This window comes from Bos taurus, chromosome 18 (genome assembly GCF_002263795.3).
Source record: "Bos taurus isolate L1 Dominette 01449 registration number 42190680 breed Hereford chromosome 18, ARS-UCD2.0, whole genome shotgun sequence".
Taxonomy (NCBI): Eukaryota; Metazoa; Chordata; class Mammalia; order Artiodactyla; family Bovidae; genus Bos; species Bos taurus.
Genome location: NC_037345.1, coordinates 26,361,704 through 26,388,159, shown reverse-complemented (window position 1 = coordinate 26,388,159; position 26,456 = coordinate 26,361,704). Strand labels below are relative to the sequence as shown.

General features: G+C 39.5%; 1 protein-coding gene across 16 annotated transcripts in view; it reads left to right on the top strand.

The window, feature by feature from the left end:
- The first annotated feature begins 481 nt into the window (after positions 1-481).
- CNOT1 (CCR4-NOT transcription complex subunit 1) overlaps positions 482-26,456 on the top strand; it is an 82,995-nt gene continuing 57,020 nt past the window's right edge. For 14 of the 16 annotated variants that reach the window (XM_024978374.2, XM_059876822.1, XM_024978373.2 and 11 more), the window contains exons 1-2: positions 500-598; positions 25,765-26,040. In XM_024978374.2, the coding sequence (XP_024834142.1) occupies positions 25,939-26,040 (102 nt within the window). In that variant the 5' untranslated portion in view covers positions 500-598; positions 25,765-25,938. Of the gene's footprint in view, positions 9,663-25,764; positions 26,041-26,456 lie in introns of all 16 variants that reach the window. The other 2 variants (NM_001206039.1, XM_059876820.1) reach the window with 2 other exon arrangements.

Sequence of the window (26,456 nt, the reverse complement as noted above, 5' to 3'; positions counted from 1 at the left end):
GCTGTTTTTCACTCTAACTCAGAGTAGTTACCTCACAAGGTGGAGAGGGCTTAAGGGCCCCCTCCTTTATTTATTGTTTCTCAGAGGCTTTACCAGACCCCAATTGATCGAGGACCTCGAGGGCAGGTGGGAAGTCCGTGAAGCCCCAAATCGAAGTTATCTGCTTCTCCCCATTGGCCCTCGCCTCGAGCGCAGGCGCGAGAGCGCCGACTCCGGTCCCTGGGGACTGGTGAACGGCAATTGGCCAAAGCCCGCGAAGTAGGAGTCTGGATTGGTAGTTGCTAGCAGGAGCCTGGTTTCTTCCTTGACTTCTGCAAGTGATAGTGTGTGATTGGTTTAAATCCGCGGGCACCTGTCGGTGATTGGGCGGGAGCCACAGGCGGGGTGCGATCATTGGCTGGTGCTGGGTCCATCCCTCCTCGGGCGGGCAGCAAATGATGAAATGAGAACGGGGAGGGGAAAGGCCGCGACGTGAGCGCGCGACCTCCGGCGCCATTTTGTAGAGAAACAAGCGGAGTTAACCGAAGAGGGGGTCTAGGAAAGCCGGAGTCGGGGACCCAGGAGTTTCCTGTGTCCAGCGCCGCCGGAGCCGCTTGAGGTGTGGTGGGCTGGGGTCGGGTGCCGAGGCCGGCGGGCGGTGTCAGCTACGGAACGCGGGTGCCGGTGCGGGAAGGAACGGGGATGGTCCCGGGGCCACTGGGAGCGTTTCCCGGGGCTCCGAGGTGTGAGGGGCAGTCGGGACGGAGAAGTGGCGAGGTGAGAGAGGGCGGACTCTTTCCCCTCGGCCCGCGGAGTCTTCGGCTCCTGAAGAGAAGAGGGCTTGGTGAAAGCTCTACGAAACCGAGGGCAGGGCGCGGAATGAGACCCGGGATTGGCCCCCCCTTGCCCGGGCCTGGCGGCTCTGAGGGCGGCGTTGGCGGCACTTGGGGCGGCTGGGGCCTCGCTTCGCGCGGACTGCACCCTTTGCAGACTCCACGAGCTCCTCAACTGCCGGATGGGTGCTGCGGGCTTCGGCCTCGGAGGCCTAGCTCCAGGGCGGGGGGGGTGGGGGGAGTGGGGTGGGGGGCGAGGTGCCTGTGTTCGGAGTAGTTGCCGACTCCGGGTTCCTCTCGGTGGACCTGGAGTTGCCTGTCCCCTTCCCCCGCCCCCCAGCACGTTGTCAAACCCCGAGTGTTTCGGGTGTCCGCCGGTGGGAGGGGCGGGCGGGAGCGAGCACTTCCTCATTACTTCTTGCCACAGGTTTTGTTCCACTCGCGCGCCCGGGCGCTCAGTCAGTCTCCAAAGTCGGCCCCCACCCACCTGGCTCAGTGTCTGTTCTGTAGTAGCGGTGCTACTCGCCCAGGAGAAGTGCCCTCCTAGTGAGCTGAGCATTTGGGAGGCCTCAGTGAGAGATACTATGGGTCTCCAGGGGGGTTACATAAGGCCAAAAGCACAAATGTTCTTTTTCAGTCCCACCCCCTCTGCAGATTTCACCCAACTGGGTTCCCACAGATGAGTACCCTTCCTAGGATTAAACTTTAATGCTTGATGTCTGTGGGTTTGGAGATGTGTTTAAAATAAACTTTGAGCAGAAAGCTTTTCCCTTTGAAGTCACTCAGACATCACATATTTTAGGACTCTTAAAAGTATTTATTTCCTGAAAGTATTAACTCTTAGTCTCCCTTTTTATTTCTCTGTAACTCAATTGCCTTGGGGAGTTTAACAGTTAATAATTGAGTGAGTATAGTTGATTACTTTTGGCGGAGAAAATTCTGAGTGTTTGCCTCGCAACAGTCCGTTTGATAGTAGGGATACACGGATGGAAAAATGATTGGACAAATACAAAATCAGGAAGTAGGTCAAACAGATTAAGAACAAACTTGTTTGTGTAGAAGTATTTGGGTTTAATATCCTCAGGTTGTCATGTCTATCCTTCCAGAGATTTGGCAGTGTAGTATTTTAGCTCTCAATAAGATATTTGGTAACAGTTTAAATTATCCTGTTTTAGGACATTCCAAATTGTTACCTTGTCTAAGAAGAAAATGAGCCAATGATGCATAACGTAGGCATCTAGTTGTGCTTTGAAATGGTAGCATGCTAATAAAACTTGTTTGGAGAGTTGGTCCCTTTTCAACAAGTGAAGGGTCCCAATTCCTTCCGTGGAAACAAGGCAGAAATTTGACCATCAATAACAACATCTTACCCTTTCTTGCCTAAGATTGTAATTTTAGCAGTTTTAAGGCACCCTTTTCTGGCATTATTGTGGAACAGAAATGAAATGCTTTTGGTTCCTAACTCAAATGGATCTCTGGCTTAGCCAGAGAGAAATATAGTCTCTTAGATTTCTGCTGGGGTTTTAAGTACTGGTCTCTTTAATATGGATCTTGTCTGCTAAGTACTGTAATCTCCTAACTTTGGGTTAAGTCATTTAAAAAGAAAAAAAACTCGGAGGACAGAAGAGGAAATGCTTATTTCTTGACAACATGCTTAAAGACTAATAGCAAATTATCCTTGAGTGTTGCTTTTTCCAAGTATGTTTTTGGTTAGATCCTGATCTAGTTATGAGAAGTTTCTTTTTAACCAACTTAAGTTTATGAATTTATGAACTTGAATCTTTATTTCATTCTACCATGTAACAAATCTTTGTTACTCAATACTATGGAAGAGAATTTGTCTACAGTAAATTGGATGCCCAGATGTTTCAAGATACTTATTTTTGGTAAGATGTTTATGATTCTTGAACTAACAAAATTTAGAGAAGGCAATGGCACCCCACTCTTGCCTGGAGAATCCCATGGACGGAGGAGCCTGGTGGGCTGCAGTCCATGGGGTCGCTAAGAGTCTGACACAACTGAGCGGCTTCACTTTCACTTTTCACTTTCATGTATTGTAGAAGGAAATGGCAACCCACTCCAGTGTTCTTCCCCGGAGAATCCCAGGGATGGGGGAGCCTGCTGGGCTGCCGTCTCTGGGGTCACACAGGGTCGGACACGACTGAAGCGACTTAGCAGCAGCAGCAGCAATACCAGTCATAAACTTGGTTTTTTTTTTTTTTTTGGTAAGAGAGCAAAACTAACTTGTAAGTCATTTAAAAAATATTGGTCAAAGCATTTAACTGGCCCTCTGTCCAAACTGAACTTCCTGCTGGGAAGTTTCAAAATGGCATCCTACTGAGTCTTATTTTAAGACCTTATATAAAGAAAGATCCTGCAGTTCCTTTCCTGTTTGCTTACAATTTTTAAGAAGCATATTTCAAAGCTAAAATGGGCTCAAAACCTTTGCATCCTTTATGTACACAATAGTTAATTTTAAGGTACTTTTCATTCATGTATTTGCAAGAATGTAGCAAAGCGAATAAAATTATTCATTGAAAAACTCATTTGAGAAGTCAGTAGATATGTAGACTTAATTTGAAATCCTGTGTTGAGATTTGAAGGAAATACAGCCTTTGGGAGTATGGAGTATAGGTTTGAGAAATGCATTTCTGGGAAAAAAAAATGCATTTCTGCCTCTAGGCTAAATTAGAATGTTGAAGGATATGTTGAAGTGTCTGCGGTGGAGGTGGAGGTTTTGTTCTTGTGGGTTTTTGTGTTTTTGTTTTGTGGTGGTGGACTAATTATATGAAATGTGAAGTGAAAGCATTATTTTGAAAGATACCATTTTATTGCTCTTAAGCTTCATATTAAGAGCTCAACACTTCCCCTTTTAGATAATTAGTTTGAAAGTTTGTCACCTTGGATTTAGAGCTCTTAGGTTTGAAATGCAGCGTTACTGTTAATTTTTTTGTGAACTCATAATCAGAGTAGTTCCTTCTTTGTTTCAGACCCTGTCATTTTTTCATTATCTTTCTAACTGATCTCCAGTATCTTTTATTGGATTTCTTTATTACATAAATAATACATGAAAATGTAAATGATTCCAGGAATACAGTTAGTTCTTTATATTAATGACAAATTGTCTACCAAGTCATTGGTTTGAATCTAGGCATTCTGTACTCAAGTTTTTCAGTACCTTGACCTATCACTGTGTAAGTATTGATTCCTCTGTACTCATAGCAAAGTTACTAATATGGTGTAGTTAAAAGATTGTTGCAGAGTGGTGCCCCTATTGTCTGGAGTGTCATCATCTGTAGTTAACAAAATATTACCATTCCAATTTGTATTCACATGTACCGTCTATAATCTTTTCCCTGATTTCCCTAAGCAAATTAATTTCTTCTTCCTCTTGGCTAGTTTCACTTACCTGTACCATATATTGATTTGTAAGTTTTCTATCCTACTTTGTAGTAGGTAAGGAGTCTCTCATTCTCCAAACACATACAGTTGTCCTGAGTTGTAATTGAATAATGCTTCCATTTGTTACACTTGGGTAGATTTATAGAACACGGAACACGGCGTTCTTGGAAAACCATACACCCTGGTTTTTGTTCTTTGAGGGCACAGGCTGTTTCTCTTCAAGCTATATATACTTACAATTCAGTTGACATCTTTTGGAAAGTTAAACTTTGAAATCTAGTCATACAGAATTAATGGTATGTTTAGAAAATTGAAGCCCAGGAAATTGAAGTGACTTCCTTAGATTAGTGTTAGACCAGGTTTTCCTACTCTGGCCTACTGTTGGTTCTGTCTTGCCATACTGCTAAAGTACAAGGAAGACTTTGATCGTTCATCAAAAAGGTGAGGATAATCTATGATCAACCACTAATTTTTGGAGGACAAGATACAAGATTTGAGTTTTTCATCTCTTCAGTGTGAAAAATATAAAACTCAAGTATGACAGAAAGATAGTCTTTTCTCTTACAGTTATTGAAAGTAGGCATTATTGAACTTCAGTGTAATAAACTTGCATTTCTTTTGAGGCCTTCAAAGGATGAGCAGCTTTAAAAAAATTTTTTTTTTTACATAAATTTTTAAATGTTCTTCACTGTAAATTGAATTGTGACAGATATTTGAGTAAGTTTTCTCTTGGTGTAGTTAGAGTTTTAAGGTATAGCTCTAAGAAGAGTTCTCTAATTTTTTTAGCAGTCTTAAATATATGGCATAGCTTTGTAATTTTGCACATGTTACTGGGAAGATGCTTCTGAATATTTGGTTTCAGATCAAGAACTGATTCTTTTCTGATTTTGGAGTAAGCATGCTTTTTGAGATCTTTTCACTTTTTCCATTTTTATAAATAAATTGTTTTTTGCTAACACTAACAGTTGTTTAAAGTACGCTGATATATATATTGGAGAAGGCAATGGCACCCCACTCCAGTACTCTTGCCTGGAAAATCCCATGGACAGAGGAGCCTGGTAGGCTGCAGTCCATGGGGTCGCTAAAAGTCGGACACGACTGAATGACTTCACTTTCACTTTTCTCTTTCATGCATTGGAGAAGGAAATGGCAACCCACTCCAGTATTCTTGCCTGGAGAATCCCAGGGATGGCGGAGCCTGGTGGGCTGCTGTCTGTGGGGTCGCAGAGTTGGACACGACTGAAGCGACTTGACATAGCATAGCATAGCATATGCTGATATATGGATTGTATTCTATTAAAAGTGTGAAGAGACTTTCCTGGTGGTCCAGTGGTTGAGACTTTATGCTTCTACTTCAGGAAGTGCTGGTTCAGTCTCTGGTTGGGAAACTAAGATCCCATGTGCTGTGTGGCCATAAAATAAATAAAATTGCGAAGCTATCCACACAAGGCTATTAAATGTTTTTTGAGTTAGTATTAAGGTTCCATTGCCTTGAGTAAAATTGGCATATTTGAAGTGACATAGTTATGAAGTAAGTCAGCTCTTGATCAATTTGTTTTTATCCTTGGCAGAGCTTTCATTTCAAACCAATTTATTACCTGTCGACTCTTATACCCTTGAATATTTCCTTATTCCTTGCCAGGTGGGTTCTAAGAAAGTTTTACACTAAATCTTTCTAAGCCTGGAAATACATAATTTGGGGGTGTCCACAATTTGAATTATTTATGCTGGTGCTCTTTGTTCTTTAGGTAATGAAGAGATATGTGTACCATGTATAAATAGTCACTATTATGGCATGAGTATTTTAGGAATAATCCTCTTCCCTTTTCAAACAGTTATGCTAGAGGTTACAGCAGTTGAGATTGTCTGTCCAAAGGTAAAATTTAAAAATTCCTTGAAAGTATTTCATTTTGATTTTTGTCTTTTCCCAATCAGTAAGCCCTCAAGGACTTTGGCAACTACAAAATGTTGGTATGATAAATTGCTTTAATATACTGACCTAGTTTTGGGATATGTGTATAGCTTTTTAGAGTTCTTCTGTGTTTGGGTTTTAGTCACTAATTCTCTTAATGTGCTATTATCTACTTTGCTTTCTACCCTTGGCTCCCCTTTGGTTTATTCTCATCATCTAGAGTGATTCTTACAGTTTTAAAACTAAGGTCGTGTCTTCCGTTCAAACTGTTAATTGATTCTCCATCTGTCTTTAGTAAAAGCCAAAGAAAGTCCTTTCATCATTAGCCCTGCCCTGTACCTTCTCAAATATTCCACCTTCCCCCTGCCAACTTACTCTCTCCCTCACTAAGTTTACTTCAGTTACAGTTGACCTCCATGTCTTTCATGTATCTCAGCCAATCCAAATAGCTTCCAGAATTGTCTTTATGATAAAATGTAAAATTCTCAAATGGATTCTGCACATTCTAGAGAAGAGACCCACAAATTGAGTCCACTTACCTTCAGAAGGCATTTCTTCTTGGCTAGTAATAGAATGAATGTGTTGGGAGGTGGGTGTACAGTAATTTTGTAGAAGTACTCACAGGACTTGGCATATGGCTCTACTCAGGGCTGTGATTTATTACAAGAATACAAAGCAAAATCAGGAAAGCAAACATGCTGAGTCCACCTGCCAATGCAGGATATGCAGATTTCATCCCTGGATCAGGAATATTCCCTGGAGAAGGAAATGGTGACCCATTCCAGTATTCTTGCCTGGGAAATCCCATGGACAGAGGAGCCTGCCGGCGTACAGTCTTTGAGGTTGGAAAAGAGTCGGACACAACTTAGTGGTTAAACAACAGTCAAAGAAAACTAGGGCTTGTTCTCCTGTGCCTGAGCCTCTCCCAGTGGGAGTCACGCAGGACTCAATTCCTCTAGCACTTGTGACAACACATGTGTATGAAATGTTGGCTGGCAAGGAAGCTCGTAGAGACTCAGTGCCTCGGTTGGTCATGAAGGCACCTTCTGCCTACCACATAGAAAAATTCCAGATTCCCAGAGGGAAAACAGCTGTTCAGTATAAGCCACTTTTTTGGGTACAGTTTAGGCACAGTGAGCCTCATTCTGGGAATGGGAATTCTCTCAAAATCCAAGTACTGACAACAGCAAAGAGCCAACCTGGCAAGTCTTCCTAAGGAGAAGCAGTCTCAGGCCTTCTCTGTTAAATTAACTCTTTTCTGCACAGGGAATGAGGTTCAGACCTCTGTAGATTGGGATTTCTGTATAGAGAATCTTGGAATATGCAATAAACTTTTATTGACCTTTTGTTTTTGAAAATTAATTTTTTTTTTTTTTCAGGGAAATTTTATTTTATTTTATTTTTACTCTAACAATTTTTAATTTTATTTTATTTTTAAACTTTACAATATTGTATTAGTTTTGCCAAATATCTAAATGAATCCGCCACAGGTATACATGTGTTCCCCATCCTGAACCCTCCTCCCTCCTCCCTTCCCATACCACCCCTCTGGGTCATCCCAGTGCACCAGCCCCAAGCATCCAGTATCGTGCATTGAACCTGGACTGGCGACTCGTTTCATACATGATAGTATACATGTTTCAATGCCATGCTCCCAAATCTTCCCACCCTCTCCCTCTCCTACAGAGTCCATAAGACTGTTCTATACATTAGTGTCTCTTTTGCTGTCTCGTACACAGGGTTATTGTTACCATCTTTCTAAATTCCATATATATGCGTTAGTATACTGTATTGGTGTTTTTCTTTCTGGCTTACTTCACTCTGTATAATAGGCTCCAGTTTCATCCACCTCATTAGAACTGATTCAAATGTATTCTTTTTAATGGCTGAGTAATACTCCATTGTGTATATGTACCACAGCTTTCTTATCCATTCATCTGCTGATGGACATCTAGGTTGCTTCCATGTCCTGGCTATTACAAACAGTGCTGCGATGAGCATTGGGGTACACGTGTCTCTTTCCCTTCTGGTTTCCTCAGTGTGTATGCCCGGCAGTGGGATTGCTGGATCATAAGGCAGTTCTATTTCCAGTTTTTAAAGGAATCTCCACACTGTTCTCCATAGTGGCTGTACTAGTTTGCATTCCCACCAACAGTGTAAGAGGGTTCCCTTTTCTCCACATCCTCTCCAGCATTTATTGCTTGTAGACTTTTGGATCGAAGCCATTCTGACTGGCGTGAAATGGTACCTCATAGTGGTTTTGATTTGCATTTCTCTGATAATGAGTGATGTTGAGCATCTTTTCATGTGTTTGTTAGCCATCTGTATGTCGTCTTTGGAGAAATGTCTATTTAGTTCTTTGGCCCATTTTTTGATTGGGTCATTTATTTTTCTGGAGTTGAGCTGTAGGAGTTGCTTGTATATTTTTGAGATTAGTTGTTTGTCCGTTGCTTCATTTGCTATTATTTTCTCCCATTCTGAAGGCTGCCTTTTCACCTTGCTAATAGTTTCCTTTGTTGTGCAGAAGCTTTTAAGTTTAATTAGGTCCCATTTGTTTATTTTTGCTTTTATTTCCAATATTCTGGGAGGTGGGTCATAGAGGATCCTGCTGTGCTGTATGTCGGAGAGTGTTTTGCCTATGTTCTCCAAAAGGTTAATTCCCATCTTAGCTTCCTTCGTCTGACTTTTCATGTATGGTTACTGTTTGTATTCTTCTAGATAGTCCGCATATAAGGACATATACACACATGTAGCTTGCTTTTATCCCCTAATAGATATTTCCAGTCTTTCTAGGTAGCTCCTCTTTTTTTTTTAGTGTTACATAATATTCCATTTTTTGATTTGCTTAACCAGTGCCCTTTTGGTGGATCCCAGGCAGTTCTGAGTAAGTTTTTTAAAGAGTTGGTCATTTCCTGGGTGAAGAAGGAATCAATTAAAAGACAAAGTGCAGAGATAGGGGGGCTTAGGGGCCTAAAGCTCTCTTTTTTTTTTTTTTTTTTTTATGATGTATTATTATTTATCTGAAATTCAAATTTAGTTATCCTACTTTTTTACTTTTTGGCCACACTGTGCGGCATATGCTGAAGCTCTTATTTTTCATCACTTTCTTTAAGATTGGTGATACTTATATCAGGAAATGGCATTAAAACAATTAGATTCTTTAAAATACTTATTTGGAAGTTATAATACAAGTTGTGTTTTTTAAATCCTGTATCTCCTGCCCTATTATAACTGTGTCATAATTCTTCTACTTAGTAGCTGCAAGTTCAGCTATTTCTCTTTAAAGTTGGGATAATACCTTTCTCAACAAGTTACCAGGTTTAGATAAAATGACATAGTTGACCGTTGAACAATGTGAGAGTTGAGGCACCAACCCCATTGCAATAAACAACTAATGGGCAGTTTTACTGTTGGCTCTTTTTATCTGTAGGTTCAACCAACTTTGGATGTGGTACTGCAGTATGTATTTATTGAACAAAAATCCACATATAAGAGGACCCTCTCAATTCAAACCCTTGTTTAAGGGTCAGCTGTAGGTAAAATGCTTAGATTAATTCTAATTATTAAAGTATTTGTTGTGATTATGCTTCTGTAAGTTATCCTATTATGTACACAATAATTATAACTAGAATTTTAATAAGTGAGCCAACATTTTGGATGAATGACTTGGAGCTGTACACAGTAAATTTAGAGTCCCTGCCTACTGGAGAAATATTAAACATCAGGATATATATTTTAAGTTAGGGCGGGTTTGATCCCTGGGTCGGGAAGATCCCCTGCAGAAGGAAATGGCAACTCCAGTATTCTTGCTGGGAAAATCCATTGCACAGAAGAGCCTGGCAGGCTACAGGACATGGAATCGAGAAGAGCTAGACTCAACTTAGCGACTGAACAACAACAGGGGTTTAGTTGATCATGAAGTGAGCTCTTTTAAGGAAACCAAAGTGAAAAGTGGGACATCGGGGAAAATTAGTATTGGTTGCTTCTGGATGCAAGAGTAGATACTTACTCTGATTTATATGGGCCATAGCACTTTACGGCTTTGTCCAGTATGGTAGCACTACCCACATGCAGCTTAGTGTGGCACAGGGGAACTTAGTTTCCCAACCAGGGGTTGAACTTGAGCCCCCTGCATTTGAAGTGCATAATTTTAACCAGTGGACTGCCAGGGAAGTCCTTAATTTTGCACTAAGATAAGTTAAAATTAAGTAATATTTTAGAAATTGAGCCTTTTGGTCACTAGTCACATTTCAGTAGCCACATGTTCATAGCTGCCATATTGAACTGTGCAGTTGTAGAACATGTTGGGAATGAGAAAAGAAGGCTCAACTCAGCCTCTTTTAGTCAGAATGCTACTTTTAAAGACTTAGTAAAGAAAACAGACTTGTAGACACAGTCAGGAAAGGAGAGGGAGGGACAATTGAAAGAGTAACATTGAAACAAACCTTTGTTGTTCAGTCGTGTGGGATTGTCTGCCACCCCATGGACTGCTGCATGCCAGGCCTCCCTGTCCTCCGTCATCTCCTGGAGCCTGCTCAAACTCATGTCCATTGAGTTGATGATGCCATCCGACCGTCTTGTCTTCTGTCGTCCCCTTCTTCTGCCTTCAGTCTTTCTCAGCATCAGGGTCTTTTCTAATGAGTCAGCTACCATATGTAAAATAGCCAGTGGGAATTTGCCGAATGATGCTAACTGGTGCTCTGTGACAAACTGGAGGGGTGGGATGGGGGTTCAAGAGCGAGGGGACATATATGTGTCTATGACTGATTAATGTTGATATATGGCAGAAACTAACACAATATTGTAAAGCAGTTATCCTCCAATTAAAAAAGCCTATCACAGGCAGAGCCTAAAAAAAAAAAAAAGACTTAGAGAAGAATTTTCAAGGTCAGACTTTGGTGTTAGTAGAGAATATCTGAGAATTCTGTGTGTTTTTAATAATGGAAGTTGGGGGTTCAGTAAACCTGATAGCCTTGGGCCTAGTCTGTTTGGCTTTTTTAGGGGGGCTTCTCAAAGTACCTATTGATACCATATTTAAACCTAGAGCAAGCAAGTTAGGTGATACTATGCAGGTTGCTGGCCTCTGCTATGAATAACCAAATTACCTTTACAAAGATGTCTCTGCTCTAGCCAAAAAAGGAATCAGTGGGAGGGACTTTCCTTATGTTACAACAACAGACTGTGTCAAGTTATACTTTTCTTAAACTAATCCCAGAGCTATTTGTAAAATCGGTGGTTTTGTAACTTTAAAATCCACAAAAACCCATCTCCAGAGTTTAAAATGCAGCGTTCTGTTCTCTTTCCCCGAAGATTTTGACTCTTGGTGTAAGGTGACGTTTAGGAATCATCATTTTTGGCCATGCCATGCAGCTTGCATGATCTTAGTTCCCTGATTAGGGACTGAACCTGGGCCCACAGCAGTGAAATCTTGGAGTCCTAACCACTGGACTGCTAGGGAATTCCCAGGAATCAGCTTTTTAGAAAAGAATTTTATTTTTTTTTTGGCTGTGCTGTGTCTTCCTTGATGTGCGAGCTATTCTCTAGTTGTGGTGTGCAGTCTTTTCATTGTGATGGCTTCTCTTATTGTGGTGGCTTCTCTTCCGTGGAGCGTAGGCTCTGGGGGATGTGGGCTTCCGTTGTGGCACGTGGGCTCAGTAGTTGCAGTTCCCGGGCTTTAGAGCACAGGCTCAGTAGCTGTGGCAAGTGGACTTACTTGTTTCTCAACATGTGGGATCTTTCCGAATCAGGGATGTCTCCTGCATTGGTAGGCAGATTCTTTACCACTGAGCCACCAGGGAAGCTCCAGGAATCAGCATTTTAAATACTGTTCCCCCCCCCCCCCCCCACTCCTTATATACAATTGCCTTGTTGCAAGCATTGCAGTAAATTCTGTATTCTGCTAAGCCCCTTGAGGTCAGTGTTTATTTTTGTGTTTTCTGTAGCATCTAAAGTATGCACATGGTATATGGTTAGGCTCAACTGTGAATTAAAGGAAGGTACAGGCCATCTCTAGAAGATGATTCTTATGGTATAGTATAGTAGAGTAAACTGCAAAAGAATCATTTGACATTTTGTATAATCCTGATAAAATAAGGAATAATAATAGTGAAACTTTCCAATTAAAAATATTTTCAAAGTTTAATGAACTTGATCTTGTTTCTGTAGTAAGATTTATGTTAGTTTTATGCTTGAAAGAGCTACACATACTTTAATAATCCCCAAATTATTGACAGTCATCTTGAGCAAGAAGTTTCACTTTTACATAAATATATGATACATTCAGAGCATTTTTTTCAAGACATTCAAAAACTTTAAATTGAAGTGCTTAAAGATAAAGGCTTGTCCTTTTTATTTAGTACTGACTTTTAGAAAAATGTGAATGTATTTTGAGCCCAACATTAAAAATAATGATGTAAAAGTATAAAGATGTAACCTTAGTTTGAGAATTTGTGTGCATAGCAGCATTGCAACTGTCTTGAATGCCATTTGAACAGAGAAGACAAGAGATTTAAGGGTTTCAGTTGCTCCTGTCAGGAGCCAATGACTCAGCTTTACCATATCATCACGGAGACCAGTCAGTCACAACTTCGTCTGCCTGTTTACCCTTCTTGGCATGTGGTATGTAAACTTCCCCAGCAGCTCCACCGAAAAGATTGACAGTTGCTTACTTTGCAGCTAGCTGTTAAAGGTGATGTTGAGGTGAAAGAGCATCATCTACTGTGCTTGTGATGGGTACCTTCTGTTGTTCCCATGAGGGCTTAGGAGATCCTTATCTCTGCTATACCTTCTACCCCTTAAAGATAAACCCTTTTGGGAAAGCTTTGGTATAGCTGAGAGATTCCCAGGAGGTGCAGTGGTAAAGAATCCACTTGCAAGTATAGATGGGGTTTCCATCCCTGGGTTGGGAAGATCCTCTGGAGGAGGAAATGGCAACCCACTCCAGTATTCTTGCCTGGAAAATTCCATGGTCAGAGGAGCCTGTAGTCCACAAGGAGTCGAACACAACTGCGCTAGCTACTGGAGAGACAGAGCACTGGCTCAATAGTTGTGGCAAATGGACTTAATTGTTCCTTGACAGGTGGGATCTCCCCGATTCAGGGATTGAACCCATATCTTGTGCATCATTGGCAGGCAGATTCTTTACCACTGAGCTACCAGGGAAGCCCTAGGAATCAGCATTTTGAGTACTGCAGATACACACACACACACACTATAGCTGAGGCCTAATTTTACAAATGGGGGGAAGCATATATGTTCAGTCACTTATTCAAGGTCATTTACCCTTTCGTTACATGTAATTAATGGTCTTAATGGCTTTAAATTTTGAATTTTTAAAAATAATTGCTTAAACTTACCCTGAATTTTTTACTTTGTAAAAATTACCATATACTTATAAAAATTTAAATACAACTTGAGTACAAAGTCAATTTTTGGAAATCTCATCATGTGCTGGTAATTCCTGCTTATAATTATGAAGGTAATACATGCACCCATCCCCGGTTTTGTTAAGAAAAATTCTTTCACATGTACAGAAAAAAGAATAGTACAGTGAACAACCCTGTAACGTCTTCCTAGATTCAAGTTAACATTCTGCCATGTTTATTTTCTCTACATTTCTATATTTTTACTGAAGTATTTGATCATAAATGTTTCAGCATGCATCTCCTACAAATTAAGACTTTCTGGCATATGATGTGTACATGATCAGTTGTGTCCGACTCTTTGCAACCCCATGGACTATATAGCTTGCCAGGCTCCTCTGTCCATGGGATTTTCTGGGTAAGAATACTGGAGTGTTTGCCATTTTCTTCTCTGGGATTTTCCTGACCCAGGGGTAGAACCCGCGTCCTGCATTGCAGGCAAATGCTTTATTGCTGAGCCACTGGGGAAGCCCTGTATTATTGGTGATTCTTGCCTGAATTGGTTTTTATACTGGGCAGGGATATTACAAAATGGCAACTTAATCTTTTATACTTTTAAAATTTGTTAGCCAGCACCTTTCTGTACGAGGTACATCTTCTCCTTCCTCTTTAAGGGTGATAATGGATTCAGGAATTCTCATTCCCTGTGTTACGGTCATAGGCAATTTTTTTTTACCCTGTGATTTATTGGAAGGAACTTTTACCCATAGTAGCGTACTGCAATTACAGGTTAGATAACACATTTTCATTTAATCTTATAACTATGTTAGAATGCTTAACTGTTTGGATTTTATTTTCATCTGCACACATGAAGAACTTAGAATTCATAGAAAGAAATTTGTGGCTGCCAAAAGTAAATTTGATCACCAGTGTGGATTCAGAAATGTGTGTTCCATGTTCTGTTCCCTCAAGCATTTCTAAGTGATGTGGCATTTGGGGTAAATTATAGAAACATTGTTCATAAGTCCCTTCTGGTGCTCAAATAGACCTAGCATTAGTAACAGTCCTTTTAATTGGCTCTTGTGTCTTTCTGACATTATCCCCCTGAAACTTGTGAGTGTTTCCCGTTTTTGTCACAGGATGATCCAAATTCACCTTGCGTCTTCCTTGTTTAAAAATCCTGGAATTAGTCATGTCTCCAAGGAATCTTGATTCTTCTTAGTATTTAGAAACCAAGATCCAGAAGTTAGATGAGTTCCTTGCTTCTGGGGTATCATTGTTTCTAGGGCTTTTAAAAAATTGAGACAGAATTGATACATAACATTGTAAGTTTAAGGTGTATAATATGTTGGTTTGATACATTTATAATGTAATATGATTGCCTTTGTAATGTTAGCTAATACATCTGTCAACATCATACAATTATTTCTTATGGTGAGAACAATTACTGTCTTAATAAATTTAATGTTTATTATACAGTTTTGTTGTCCATAATCACTGTACTGTGTATTAGATCCCTAGGACTTATTTGCTAGTTGCAAGTATGTACCTTTTAAACATACATTCCCTCACCCCCTGGGTAACCACCATTCCACTATGTTTTTTCAAGTTTGATTTTTTAACATTTTAACTTATTTTTTATTGAGTTATACTCAATAGTTACAGGCATACATCAAAATGATTTGAAATTTGCATATATTTCAAAATGATCACAAGTCTAAATGTTTATTATTACACATAGTTGTTAAATCTGTTTTTTCCCTTTTTTCCTGACTTCTCAGATTTATTCTATTAATCACTATAGTCAGCATGTTGTATATTACATCCCCAGGACTTAAACTTTATAACTGGAAGCTTGTACCTTTAACCACCTTCACATACTTAATGCATACACCTCTGGCAACCATCGGTCAGTTATCAGTTGTCTGTATAAGTTTGATGGTAGTTTTTTTTTTTTTTAAAGATTCCACATAGAAGGGAAGTCATAGTCTTTGACTTATCTCACTTAGCATAATGTTCTCAGACCCAACCACATTGGGACAAATGGCAGGATATTTTTCCCCCTCATGGCTGAAGAGAATTCCATTGTATACAGAGTTGACCCTTGAATGATATGGAATTAGGGGCATGAATTCCCATGTATAACTTTGTAGTTGGTGTCAGTATGTGCAGTTTGGCATCCAGCCACAGATCATACAGTGCCATAGTACATATTTAGCATAAAAACCTTTGTGAAACCTTCGTTTGGTGGACCCACTCAGTTCAAGCCTGTGTCTTTCAAGGATCCATTGTATGTACTGCATCTTCATATGTTCGTCCATTGACAAAAACTTACGTTATTTCCGTATTGGCTATTGTGAATAATGCTGCAGTAAATACAGGAGTACAAATATCTCTTTAATAACCTGTTTTCATTACTTTTGGATGTATATGCAAGTGGGATTGTTGGATTGTATGGTTGTTTTATTAATATCTTGAGGAACCTCTACGTTCTCCATAGTGACTGAACAAGTTTATAATTCCAACAGCAGTATATAGGGCTTCTCTTTTCTCCACATCCTTGCTAACTCCTCTTGTCTTACTGTTGATAGCTATCCTTATAGATGTGAGATGATACCCTGGTTTCAATTTGCATTTCCCACAAGGATTAGTGATGTTTAGCACTTTTAATGTTGGCTAGCTGTTTTGGTGTCTTCTTTGTCCACTTAGTTCCTTTGCTCATTTTAAAATCAGATTTGGGACTTAACCTGGTGGTCCAGTGGCTGAGACTCAGAGCTCCCAGTGCAGGGGTGGGGGGTTCAATCCATGGTTGGGAAACTAGATTTTAGATGATGCAACAAAGAATTCCCGCAGCTTAAATATTTTTTTTAAGTCATATTTGTTTTTCTTACTGAATTGTATGAGTTCTTTATAAACTTTGGATATTAACCTCTTGATACATGGTTTGCAAATATTTCTCCATTCTATAGGTTGTCTTTTCATTTTATTCTTTTGTTATACTGAAGCTTTTAAGTTTGTTGTGGCCTGATTTTGTTCTTTTTTATAATTGCCTTGGCTATTCAAGATCCTTTGGTTACATACAAATTTAGAATTTTTTTTTCCTATGGAAAAGGCCATTGGAATTTTGATATTATGTTGAATTTATTGATCGCTTTGGGTTGCATGGACATTTTAACAGTGTTAAGGAACACTTTCCTTCCTGTATTTATTACTATTATTTTTCTGATGCTTGCTTTCAACAAAGTCTTATAGTTTTTGTTGTTCACTCTAATATATTTTATTAGACTCAGGACATTTTTGTTTATTTGGCTGCACTAGGTCTTAGTGGCATGTGGGTCTTGGTGAAGACCTAGTAGCACTGGGTTCAGTTTGCAGCATGTGGGGCCTAGTTTCCTGACCAAGGATTGAACCTGGGCCCCCCTTTGTTGGGAGAATAGAGTCTTCAACCACTGGGTCACCATGGAAGTCCCAGAAATTTTTCAAATGAGTTCCTGTTGATACTTACATTTCAAATAAAATGTTTCAGGTTTTTTAAACTTTTATCTTTTTTAAAAATATATTTTTTAATTGAAGGATAATTCCTTTATAGAATTTTGGTGTTTTCTGTCAAACTAAACTTTGGTCTTTACTACATTGATCTGCACTGATTCTGGATGCCTATTCATTTATTTGCTGTGTCCAGTAATATATAAATGTAGCTTAGAATTGCAGTAAAATATTACTGCTAAAAGTAAACCTGTTGAGTCAGATTTCTTTGGTTTCTTTCTGTCCTTAAAAATATATCCCACTCTACATCAAGAATGTTCAGGATACTGTGTTAGTTGAAGTATTTGTTTTTACTGTGTTCTTTATTATCAGCTTGATACTCGGGTTCATTTATGCTTTTTGTTTTTTTCTTATTAAATATCAAAGATGTAAATAATGGTTCAGAAGTCAAAACCATATAAAAGGTATAATCAGTGAATTTTTGTTCTGATTCCTGTGTCTACTACCCACTTCTCACCCACTCCAGTGTAGGTAGCTTTTTATTAGTTAATGGCTGATCCATCCATGTATTTTTTGCAAAAAAAAAAAAAGCAACTGTGTTTATGTGTGCATATATACAAAGTAAAAAGTAGCATTTATAGAAATTAAAGCTTTAAACAAAGAGTAAAATACTTTGTACATTATCCGAGATGTTTGTTCTCCAGTCACCAACTCATGACCGTTCCTTTGCTAGGATAAATATTGCAGTGAATAATACTGTGTATATGTTATGTTACATGTGTGACGTGTATAGATTTCTTAGTGGACTTAAAAAAAATGGAATTTTAAATGAAGGCCTCTCTGTAATCTCTGTTAATCTATAGCTTGTTTTCTCTGCACATGTAAACATAGATGTGTTTATGTGATGGCATCATGCTATTCAGAGTATTGCAGCTTTTCACTCAGTGTCATGAATATTCTTTTATGTTAACACTTAAAGGATTAACTGTAAACCACAACTGCCTGGTATTCCTTAGATTGGATGTTCAGCAAATAATTTTTAATACTGTGTAGTGTTTTTCATTTAAAATGTGAAATAATTTTATATAAGTTGGACTTCTACGTACCATTTTATAAGCTTTTCTTCATTCTGCACTGTGTAGTGGATGTTTATAGCAAAACTACATTTTAAATGTCTAGTTCACATGTAGGGTGGGATTCCATTGGATGTAGGTAGCTAATCCTTTTACTGCTATATATGTGTGTGTGTGTGTAAAAGATACTAGAGACAATATACATATATACTTTGAGCAATATATATACATATGTTCCAAAGAATAGCAAGAAGAGATAAGAAAGCCTTCCTCAGTGATCAATGCAAAGAAATAGAGGAAAACGACAGAATGGGAAAGACTAGGGATCTCTTCAAGAAAATCAGAGATACCAAGGGAACATTTCATGCAAAGATGGGCTCGATAAAGGGCAGAAATGGTATGGACCTAACACAAGCAGAAGATATTAAGAAGAGGTGGCAAGAATACACACAAGAACTGTACAAAAAAGAGCTTCATGACTCAGATAATCACCATGGTGTGATTACTCACCTAGAGCCAAACATCCTGGAATCTGAAGTCAAGTGGACCTTAGAAAGCATCACTACGAACAAAGCTAGTAGAGGTGATGGAATTCCAGTTGAGCTATTTCAAATCCTGAAAGATGATGCTGTGAAAGTGCTGCACTCAATATGCCAGCAAATTTGGAAAACTCAGCAGTGGCCACAGGACTGGAAAAGGTCAGTTTTCATTCCAATCTCAAAGAAAGGCAATGTCAAAATGCTCAAACTACCACACAATTGCACTCATCTCACATGCTAGCAAAGTAATGCTCAAAATTCTCCAAGCCAGGCTTCAGCAATATGTGAACTGCGAACTTCCAGATGTTCAAGCTGGTTTTAGAAAAGGCAGAGGAACCAGAGATCAAATTGCCAACATCTGCTGGATCATGGAAAAAGCAAGAGAGTTCCAGAAAAACATCTATTTCTGCTTTATTGACTATGCCAAAGCCTTTGACTGTGTGAATCACAATAAACTGGAAAATTCTGAAAGAGATGGGAATACCAGACCACCTGACCTGCCTCTTGAGAAACCTATATGCAGGTGAGGAAGCAACAGTTAGAACTGGACATGGAACAGCAGACTGGGTCCAAATAGGAAAAGGAGTACGTCAAGGCTGTATGCTGTCACCCTGCTTATTTAACTTCTATGCAGAGTACATCATGAGAAACGCTGGGCTGGAAGAAGCACAAGCTGGAATCAAGATTGCTGGGAGAAATATCAATAACCTCAGATATGCAGATGACACCACCCTTATGGCAGAAAGTAAAGAGGAACTAAAAAGCCTCTTGATGAAAGTGAAAGAGGAGAGTGAAAAAGTTGGCTTAAAGCTCAACATTCAGAAAATGAAGATCATGGCATCTGGTCCCATCACTTCATGGGAAATAGATGGGGAAACAGTGGAAACAGTGTCAGACTTTATTTTGAGGGGGAGGAAGGGGGCTCCAAAATCACTGCAGATGGTGATTGCAGCCATGAAATTAAAAGATGCTTACTCCTTGGAAGGAAAGTTATGACCAACCTAGATAGCATATTGAAAAGCAGAGACATTACTTTGCCAACAAAGGTCCGTTTAGTCAAGGCTATGGTTTTTCCAGTGGTCATGTATGGATGTGAGAGTTGGACTGTGAAGAAAGCTGAGCGCTGAAGAATTGATGCTTTTGAACTGTGGTGTTGGAGAAGACTCTTGAGAGTCCCTTGGACTGCAAGGAGATCCAACCAGTCCATTCTAAAGGAGATCAGTCCTGGATGTTCTTCGGAAGGAATGATGCTAAAGCTGAAACTCCAGTACTTTGGCCACCTCATGTGAAGAGTTGACTCATTGGAAAAGACCCTGATGCTGGGAGGGATTGGGGGCAGGAGGAGAAGGGGACGACAGAGGATGAGATGGATGGATGGCATCACTGACTCGATGGACGTAAGTTTGAGTGAACTCCGGGAGTTGGTGATGGACAGGCAGGCCTTGCAACAATTCATGGGGTCACAAAGAGTTGGGACACAACTGAGCGACTGAACTGAGCTGAACTGAATATATACATATATTGTTTCTAATATCTTTAATATTAGGAAAAGTACCAAGAATAGACTTAAACAGTCTTTGTCTTCCAAAGTTGCCGTTTTAATCTTTACATAGCCATATCCTTGGTAGATTTCTTTTGTCCTTGGTAGATTTTTTAAAAATTACTTTGCTGTTTATTTGGCTGTACCCAGTCTTAGTTGGCAACATGTGGGATCTACAGTCTTTGTTGCAGCATGTGAATCTTCTAGTTGTGGCATTTGGGATCTTTTTTAGTTGCAACATTCAAACTCTTACTTGAGGCCTGCAAACTGTTAATTGCGGCATATGAGATCTAGTTCCCTGACCAAGGATTGAACTTGGGCCCCCTGCATTGGGAGTTTGGAGTCTTAGCCACTGCACCACTGGAGAAGTCCCTGAAGTTAGTAATTATTTAGCAATTTGAATCCCTGATATATATGGAGACCAAAACTAGGCACTGCGTATGCACATGAAATGCTCCTGGGCCACAGATCCGTTACAGTTGAGGAGTATCTTAGAATCTCAGATTTAGTGATCTTGAAATAATTTAACATCTAAACATTTTGATGGAAAGCTTTTGAAAGACACTTTATTGTTTTGCACTTATCTATTTCAATAAAGATGGCCTATAAAGACATTGTGACCCAATTTATATACACATTATGATGCTAAAGGTTAATTGGAAGGGTCTTAACAACTTGATAGGGCAGCTACTGAGGCAGTTAAATTAAAAATTATCTATCATTTACTCTCATGTGATTGTACTTCTGACTAGGAAAATTTCAGTGGATTGTCATACCTTTTGGTAGAGTCGGAATATAAGTGCAAAATCCTAAGCTTCAGTTTATAGTTTTTCAGATACGCAGTGAACTCCTTGTATGGGCCATGTAGTGCTTGTAATAAATTGATGAACAGTAGATAATTATGATCACTGCTTTCATGGAACTTTTATATGAAGAGATAGGCAAATATGTTACCCATGTTTGGTGATACAATGTGGAAAGAAAAAAGACTGGTTGGTGGGGGGTGCGGTTTGCAATTTAGACAGGGTAATACTCACTGAGAAGGTGACATTTGTGTAGACTTGAAGTAGTTAGCCATATTGGCATCTGGAAGAAGATGGTTCCAGGCAGAGGAATCTAAGGTAGGAGTATGCTGGAGAAGCAGCCAGGAGGCCACTGTAGCTAAAGGGAACTGAGCAGAGGGGAGTGAAGAAGAAGGCTAGAACAGCACCAGTGGCTAGGTTCCCTCAAGCTGTGTTTATTCATAGGCCATTGTAAGGGCTCAGGCTTCCATTCTGAGTCATTGGAGGGTTTTGAGCACAGGATGACCTTAGTGTTTTATATTTGGAAAGTCTTTTTGTCTTGTTGAGAATAGACTGGTGTGGAGCAAGGGTGCAAACAGGGAGACTAGTTCGGAGGTTAACATAGTAATCCCAGAGAGAGATGATGATTCTTGGTTATAGCTGTGGTGAGAAATGAATAGATTCTGTAGAGCCAAAAGAATTTTTTGACTGATTACGGTGAATGGGAAATCTAAGAATTTGGCCTGAGTAACTTAAAGATGGAGTTGGTATCAACTGAGATGGGGAAAACAGGTACAGGGATCGAGCCCATGTCCCTTGCACTGGAAGCACGGAGTCTTAACCACTGGACTGCCAGGGAAATCCCAGGGGCTCATTTTTGAACACGTTGTAGTTGAGGTGTCATTAGGAAATTAAATAATACAGTTTTAGATATATGAGAGAAATTTGGGTTGGAGATAGAATTTATAGAAGTTATTGCTATATGTAGTTTCTAACACTTGTAAGACTGAAGTATATCAAGAAAGTGAATGTAGAGAAGTCCACAGATTGCAGTACTGTGAGGTCAGAAGAGGAAGGGCTGGTAAAGGAGACTAAGTAAGAGACCAGTGACATGGCATTTTAGAAACAGATTAACAGAAGTGGATCTTGGAGAGACAGATCAGTTTGTCTAAGGCTTCTAGATGGCTAAGGTGATCACATGTCCTAGTTTATACCTGTTGTCTTGGTGTAAATTGTTAATGGTACCCCTTTATTTTCAGAAGCATCCTAGTTTGGTTAATAAATTATGTTGTCACCCTACTAATAGATCTCATAAAGTGAGGGCTTAATTGGGCATTAGTTTAATGCATTAACTTGCTTATGTAATGAAGATTGACTTGTTGAAAAGTGTGTTAGACTAGTATTTTTATCCTTTGCAGTTCTTTTTTTTTTTTTTTTGCCACGCCTTGCAGCTTCGGGATCTTAGTTCCAAGGATTGAACCCTGGCCTCCGGCAGTGAAAGCACCAAGTCCTAACCCTTGGACTGCCAGGGAACTCCCTCCTTCGTAGTCTTTAGATGTTAATGCGAAAAAGTTGTAACCCTTGTTATGGAGTTCATGTCGGTAGAGAAGATATAGTTTGAAGTGCCAAAGCAAGCAGGAATTCATTTTATTGGAAGGTCAGTGAACACTTACTTTGCTGGATTTGTGCTGTACCACAGGTAAACCTGCTTTCCAAGTGGCACTAGGGGTAAAGAATCCGCCTGCCAAAATAGGAGACACAGAGAGAGACGATGGTTTGATCCCTGGATTGGGAAGATCCTCTGGAGTAGGAAATGGCAACCTGCTCCAACTGTCTTGCCTGGGAAATCCCATGGAGCTGGGTGGGCTTCTGTCCATGGGGTCACAAAAAGAGTTGGACATGACTTAGCAACTAAACAACAATATATTGTAAAGTAACTACTGTTCATATGAATAATATACTTTGAATAATACAAATTTGGGGGGTTTTTTGGCTCTTCTGGGTTTGCATTGCAGCTTAAGGGCTTCTTCTCTTGTTGCGGAGCACAGGCTCCAGAGCGTGAGGTCTTGGTAGTTGAGGCGTGCAGGCTCTCTAGTTGTGGCTTGAGGGCTTAGTTGCCCCGTGGCGTGTGGGATCTTAGTTCTCTGACCAGGGATTGAACGTGTGTCCCCTGCATTGGGAGGCAGATTATTCTTAACCACTACACCACCAGGAAAGACCTTGAATAATACAGTTTTAACTGAACACAACTTATAAAAATTAAAAATACTTTGACTTATACTTGCCACTAAAAACAAGCATTTTATTTTACTGTTGTTATTATTTGGCTGTACTACGCAGCTTGCAAGACCTTTAGTTCCCTGACCAGGGATTGGTACTGGGACCACGGCAGTGAAAGTGATAGGTCCTAACCACTGAATTGCCAGAGAAATCCCCCAAAATGAGCATTTTAGATTTTTAATAAAGAGGTCTTCTTTTGACCCCTTTTATTCACACAGTTCTGGTGATAATGTTATCTGAAGGCATCTTAGCCAAGGATTTCTGACTTTGAGTTTTTATTTTGAACTTGGGAGGGTATTGAGTGGTTTCTTGGACTTTTTTTTTTCTGGAAATGACTTGTATATAAGCTGCCTGGTTTAGCTTGGATGTGAAGATTCTTGAAACAACCAGTGGTATATATGTGTAGCTCTGTTCATTTTTCCTCTAGTTTCTTTGGCTGATATTTTACCAAAAATCTCAAGTAATCTACTTATTCTAAACTTATCTACCCTTCTGATGGGTTTCCCCCCCTTTTCTTTAAACTTTTCTTTGAAAAAGAAAGGTGGAAAATAAAATATATACTTGTGGGAAAACAATGTTAGAAACTAAAGATACAAAGGGCAGTCTTCCACACTTTACCTTCTTACGCAGAGGTAGTTATTAAATACTTACTCAACAAAAATTCCTATGTCCTCACCCCCACCTGCAGGATCTTAGTTCCCTGATCTAAGTTCCCTTAGTTCCCTGGGATGAAACCTGGGCCTAGGCAGTGAGAGTCCTAACCACTGGCCTGCCAGGGAATTCCCATCTGTGTCCCTTTTTTGGTCTTAATAAGTGTCTTTCCTGCACAGTTTTGCTTCATTTCTGTTTAACAGCTGCCTTGTTTCAATATACCATAATTTATTTCTTGTATTTCTTCATATTTAAGCAGTTACTTTTTGCTCTACTTTCTATTTGCTATGATACACAGTATTTCACTGAAAATCTGTTTCCCTTGAGTTCTTGAGGTAATATACATCAAAAGATACAGTCTTAATGGTGGAATTATAGTTTCTGGAGTAATGCAAAAATCACTTTCTACAATAATTGCCAATTTGAGTTTCAGAAAAGGTTGTACCAGTTAATAATGTTAACAATCTTGGTGAAATATGCCATCATCATACTATGAAGGAAACAACTTGCTCTAAGAATTTATAGCAAGCATGTTAGTTACATATAATGGATAGATATTATCAGTTTATCTTCGACTTCTTATATGGTATTACTTTCAGAGAAGGCAATGGCACCCCACTCCACTACTCTTGCCTGGAGAATCCCGTGGACTGAGGAGCCTGGTGGTCTGCAGTCCATGGGGTCACTAAGAGTCGGACAGGACTGAGGGACTTCACTTTCACTTTTCACTTTCACGCATTGGAGAAGGAAATGGCAACCCACTCCAGTGTTCTTGCCGGGAGAATCCCAGGGACGGGGGAGCCTGGTGGGCTTCCGTCTATGGGGTCGCACAGAGTTGGACACGACTGAAGCGACTTAGCAGTAGCAGCAGCATGGTATTACTTTAGAATAGACAAAAATGCCTTGCCACATCCCCAAGATTCTCTTACTGTTTTTTTTTCTCCCCAGGAAGATGTAGAGAAGAATAACATAGGTAGAAACAAAACAGAACAAAGCAGGGTAGTCTTTCTACATTGTTAAGAAGTTATTAAAGGTTTAAATGCCCTTACCAAGGGGGTTTTTAATCTTCATGAATTTCCTTTACCTTATGTAGTAAGTTCTGATGGTAATGAAGTTATGAGCAGATTTCTGATTATGAAGCTGTGGATAAGCTCAGCTCCTTGCATTCAAAGATTCTTGTGTCAGCAGTGGTACTTGGTGAATTCTTAAAAACTTGGCGGGGGGGCGGTGTATGTGTTGTGATACAGAATAGTCCTGTATGTGTTGTAATATAGAATAGTTCCTGACTCAGCAGGTGGTTGGAATTAATAAAATGATAAGCATCCTGTCATTTTAGCTATATTGCTGCTTTTTCCTTTCTAAATTCTGTTACTGAGAAGTTTGAACAGTACAGGAAGGAATTTGGGTTCTGGGGTCCTTAATTTTAAGTCAGCTGTTCAAATACTGAAACATATATCCTAAAATACAGCTTTAAAACCAAACTACTGTCTGATTCTGAAGCAATACATAAGTAGTAAGGTGAATAAATGGAATCTTTTAAATAAGTTGTAGACAGTGTGGGAAGAGGGATTGAGAATGTCAGATGAATGTTTCTTTCCACAAGCCCTAATTTTAGGGTAATACTTCCTTGTGGCTTCTAAAGGATGTAGTGTAAATTATCATTGAAATTGTTACAGGAGAAGCCTCATGTTATAGGACATCTTGCGAAAAATACAATCTTTTATGAAGAGGATGGATGTATTTTCTTTTTATACTGCCCCTACCTAATTTTTCAAACTTGGCATTTTTTTAATCAGTAATGGTTGAGACGACATAATTTTTTAAAAGGTCCTTGGTTGTATTTCAGGTCTTAAGATGGAGAGTTATTTAACCTCTTTTAATCCTAATAAAAAATTAGCTAATTAAAATTTTTTTTATTCTAAACAGGTGCCATGTTTCAGAACAGAGTAAGACTCCTGGTAAAAAAGAACTGAAGACACTGTACGGACACCAGATACAGGCTGATTACAAAGAAAGCATTAACCTGCCTCTGAGGTGACTAAAGGGGAATAATGGTGATTTTGCGCCGGGCTCGGCCGCCTGCTTCCGCCCCAACCAGCAATGAATCTTGACTCGCTCTCGCTGGCCTTGTCTCAAATCAGCTACCTGGTGGACAATTTAACCAAGAAAAACTACCGAGCCAGCCAGCAGGAAATACAGCATGTAAGTAAACTAGTGAGAAAACAAGCATCATTAAAGGAATGAGTATACAGTGAAGAAAATTGGAAATTTATGTGGGTATGCTGCATGAAAAATGCCTCTTATTTCTAGTGATTTCAGCTTAATATATAGACGAGATCTTACTTCATTGCTTTTTTCTAAATTTTAGGATTCACAGATTTTGATTTTTCTATAAAATTTAGGAAATCTGATCTGTTTCATTTTAGTCGGTCCCGTTTTCTTTTCTGTCTTAAAGTGAGATATACTTTACAAACTATAAAACTGATCCTTTTAAAATGTAAAATTGGCTCGTTTTTAGTATATTAATAAAGTTGTTTGGCTGTCGCCATCTAACTTGAGAATGTTCGCATCACCTGAAGAGGAAACACCTGAATCCATTAGCAGTTGCTTTCCATTTC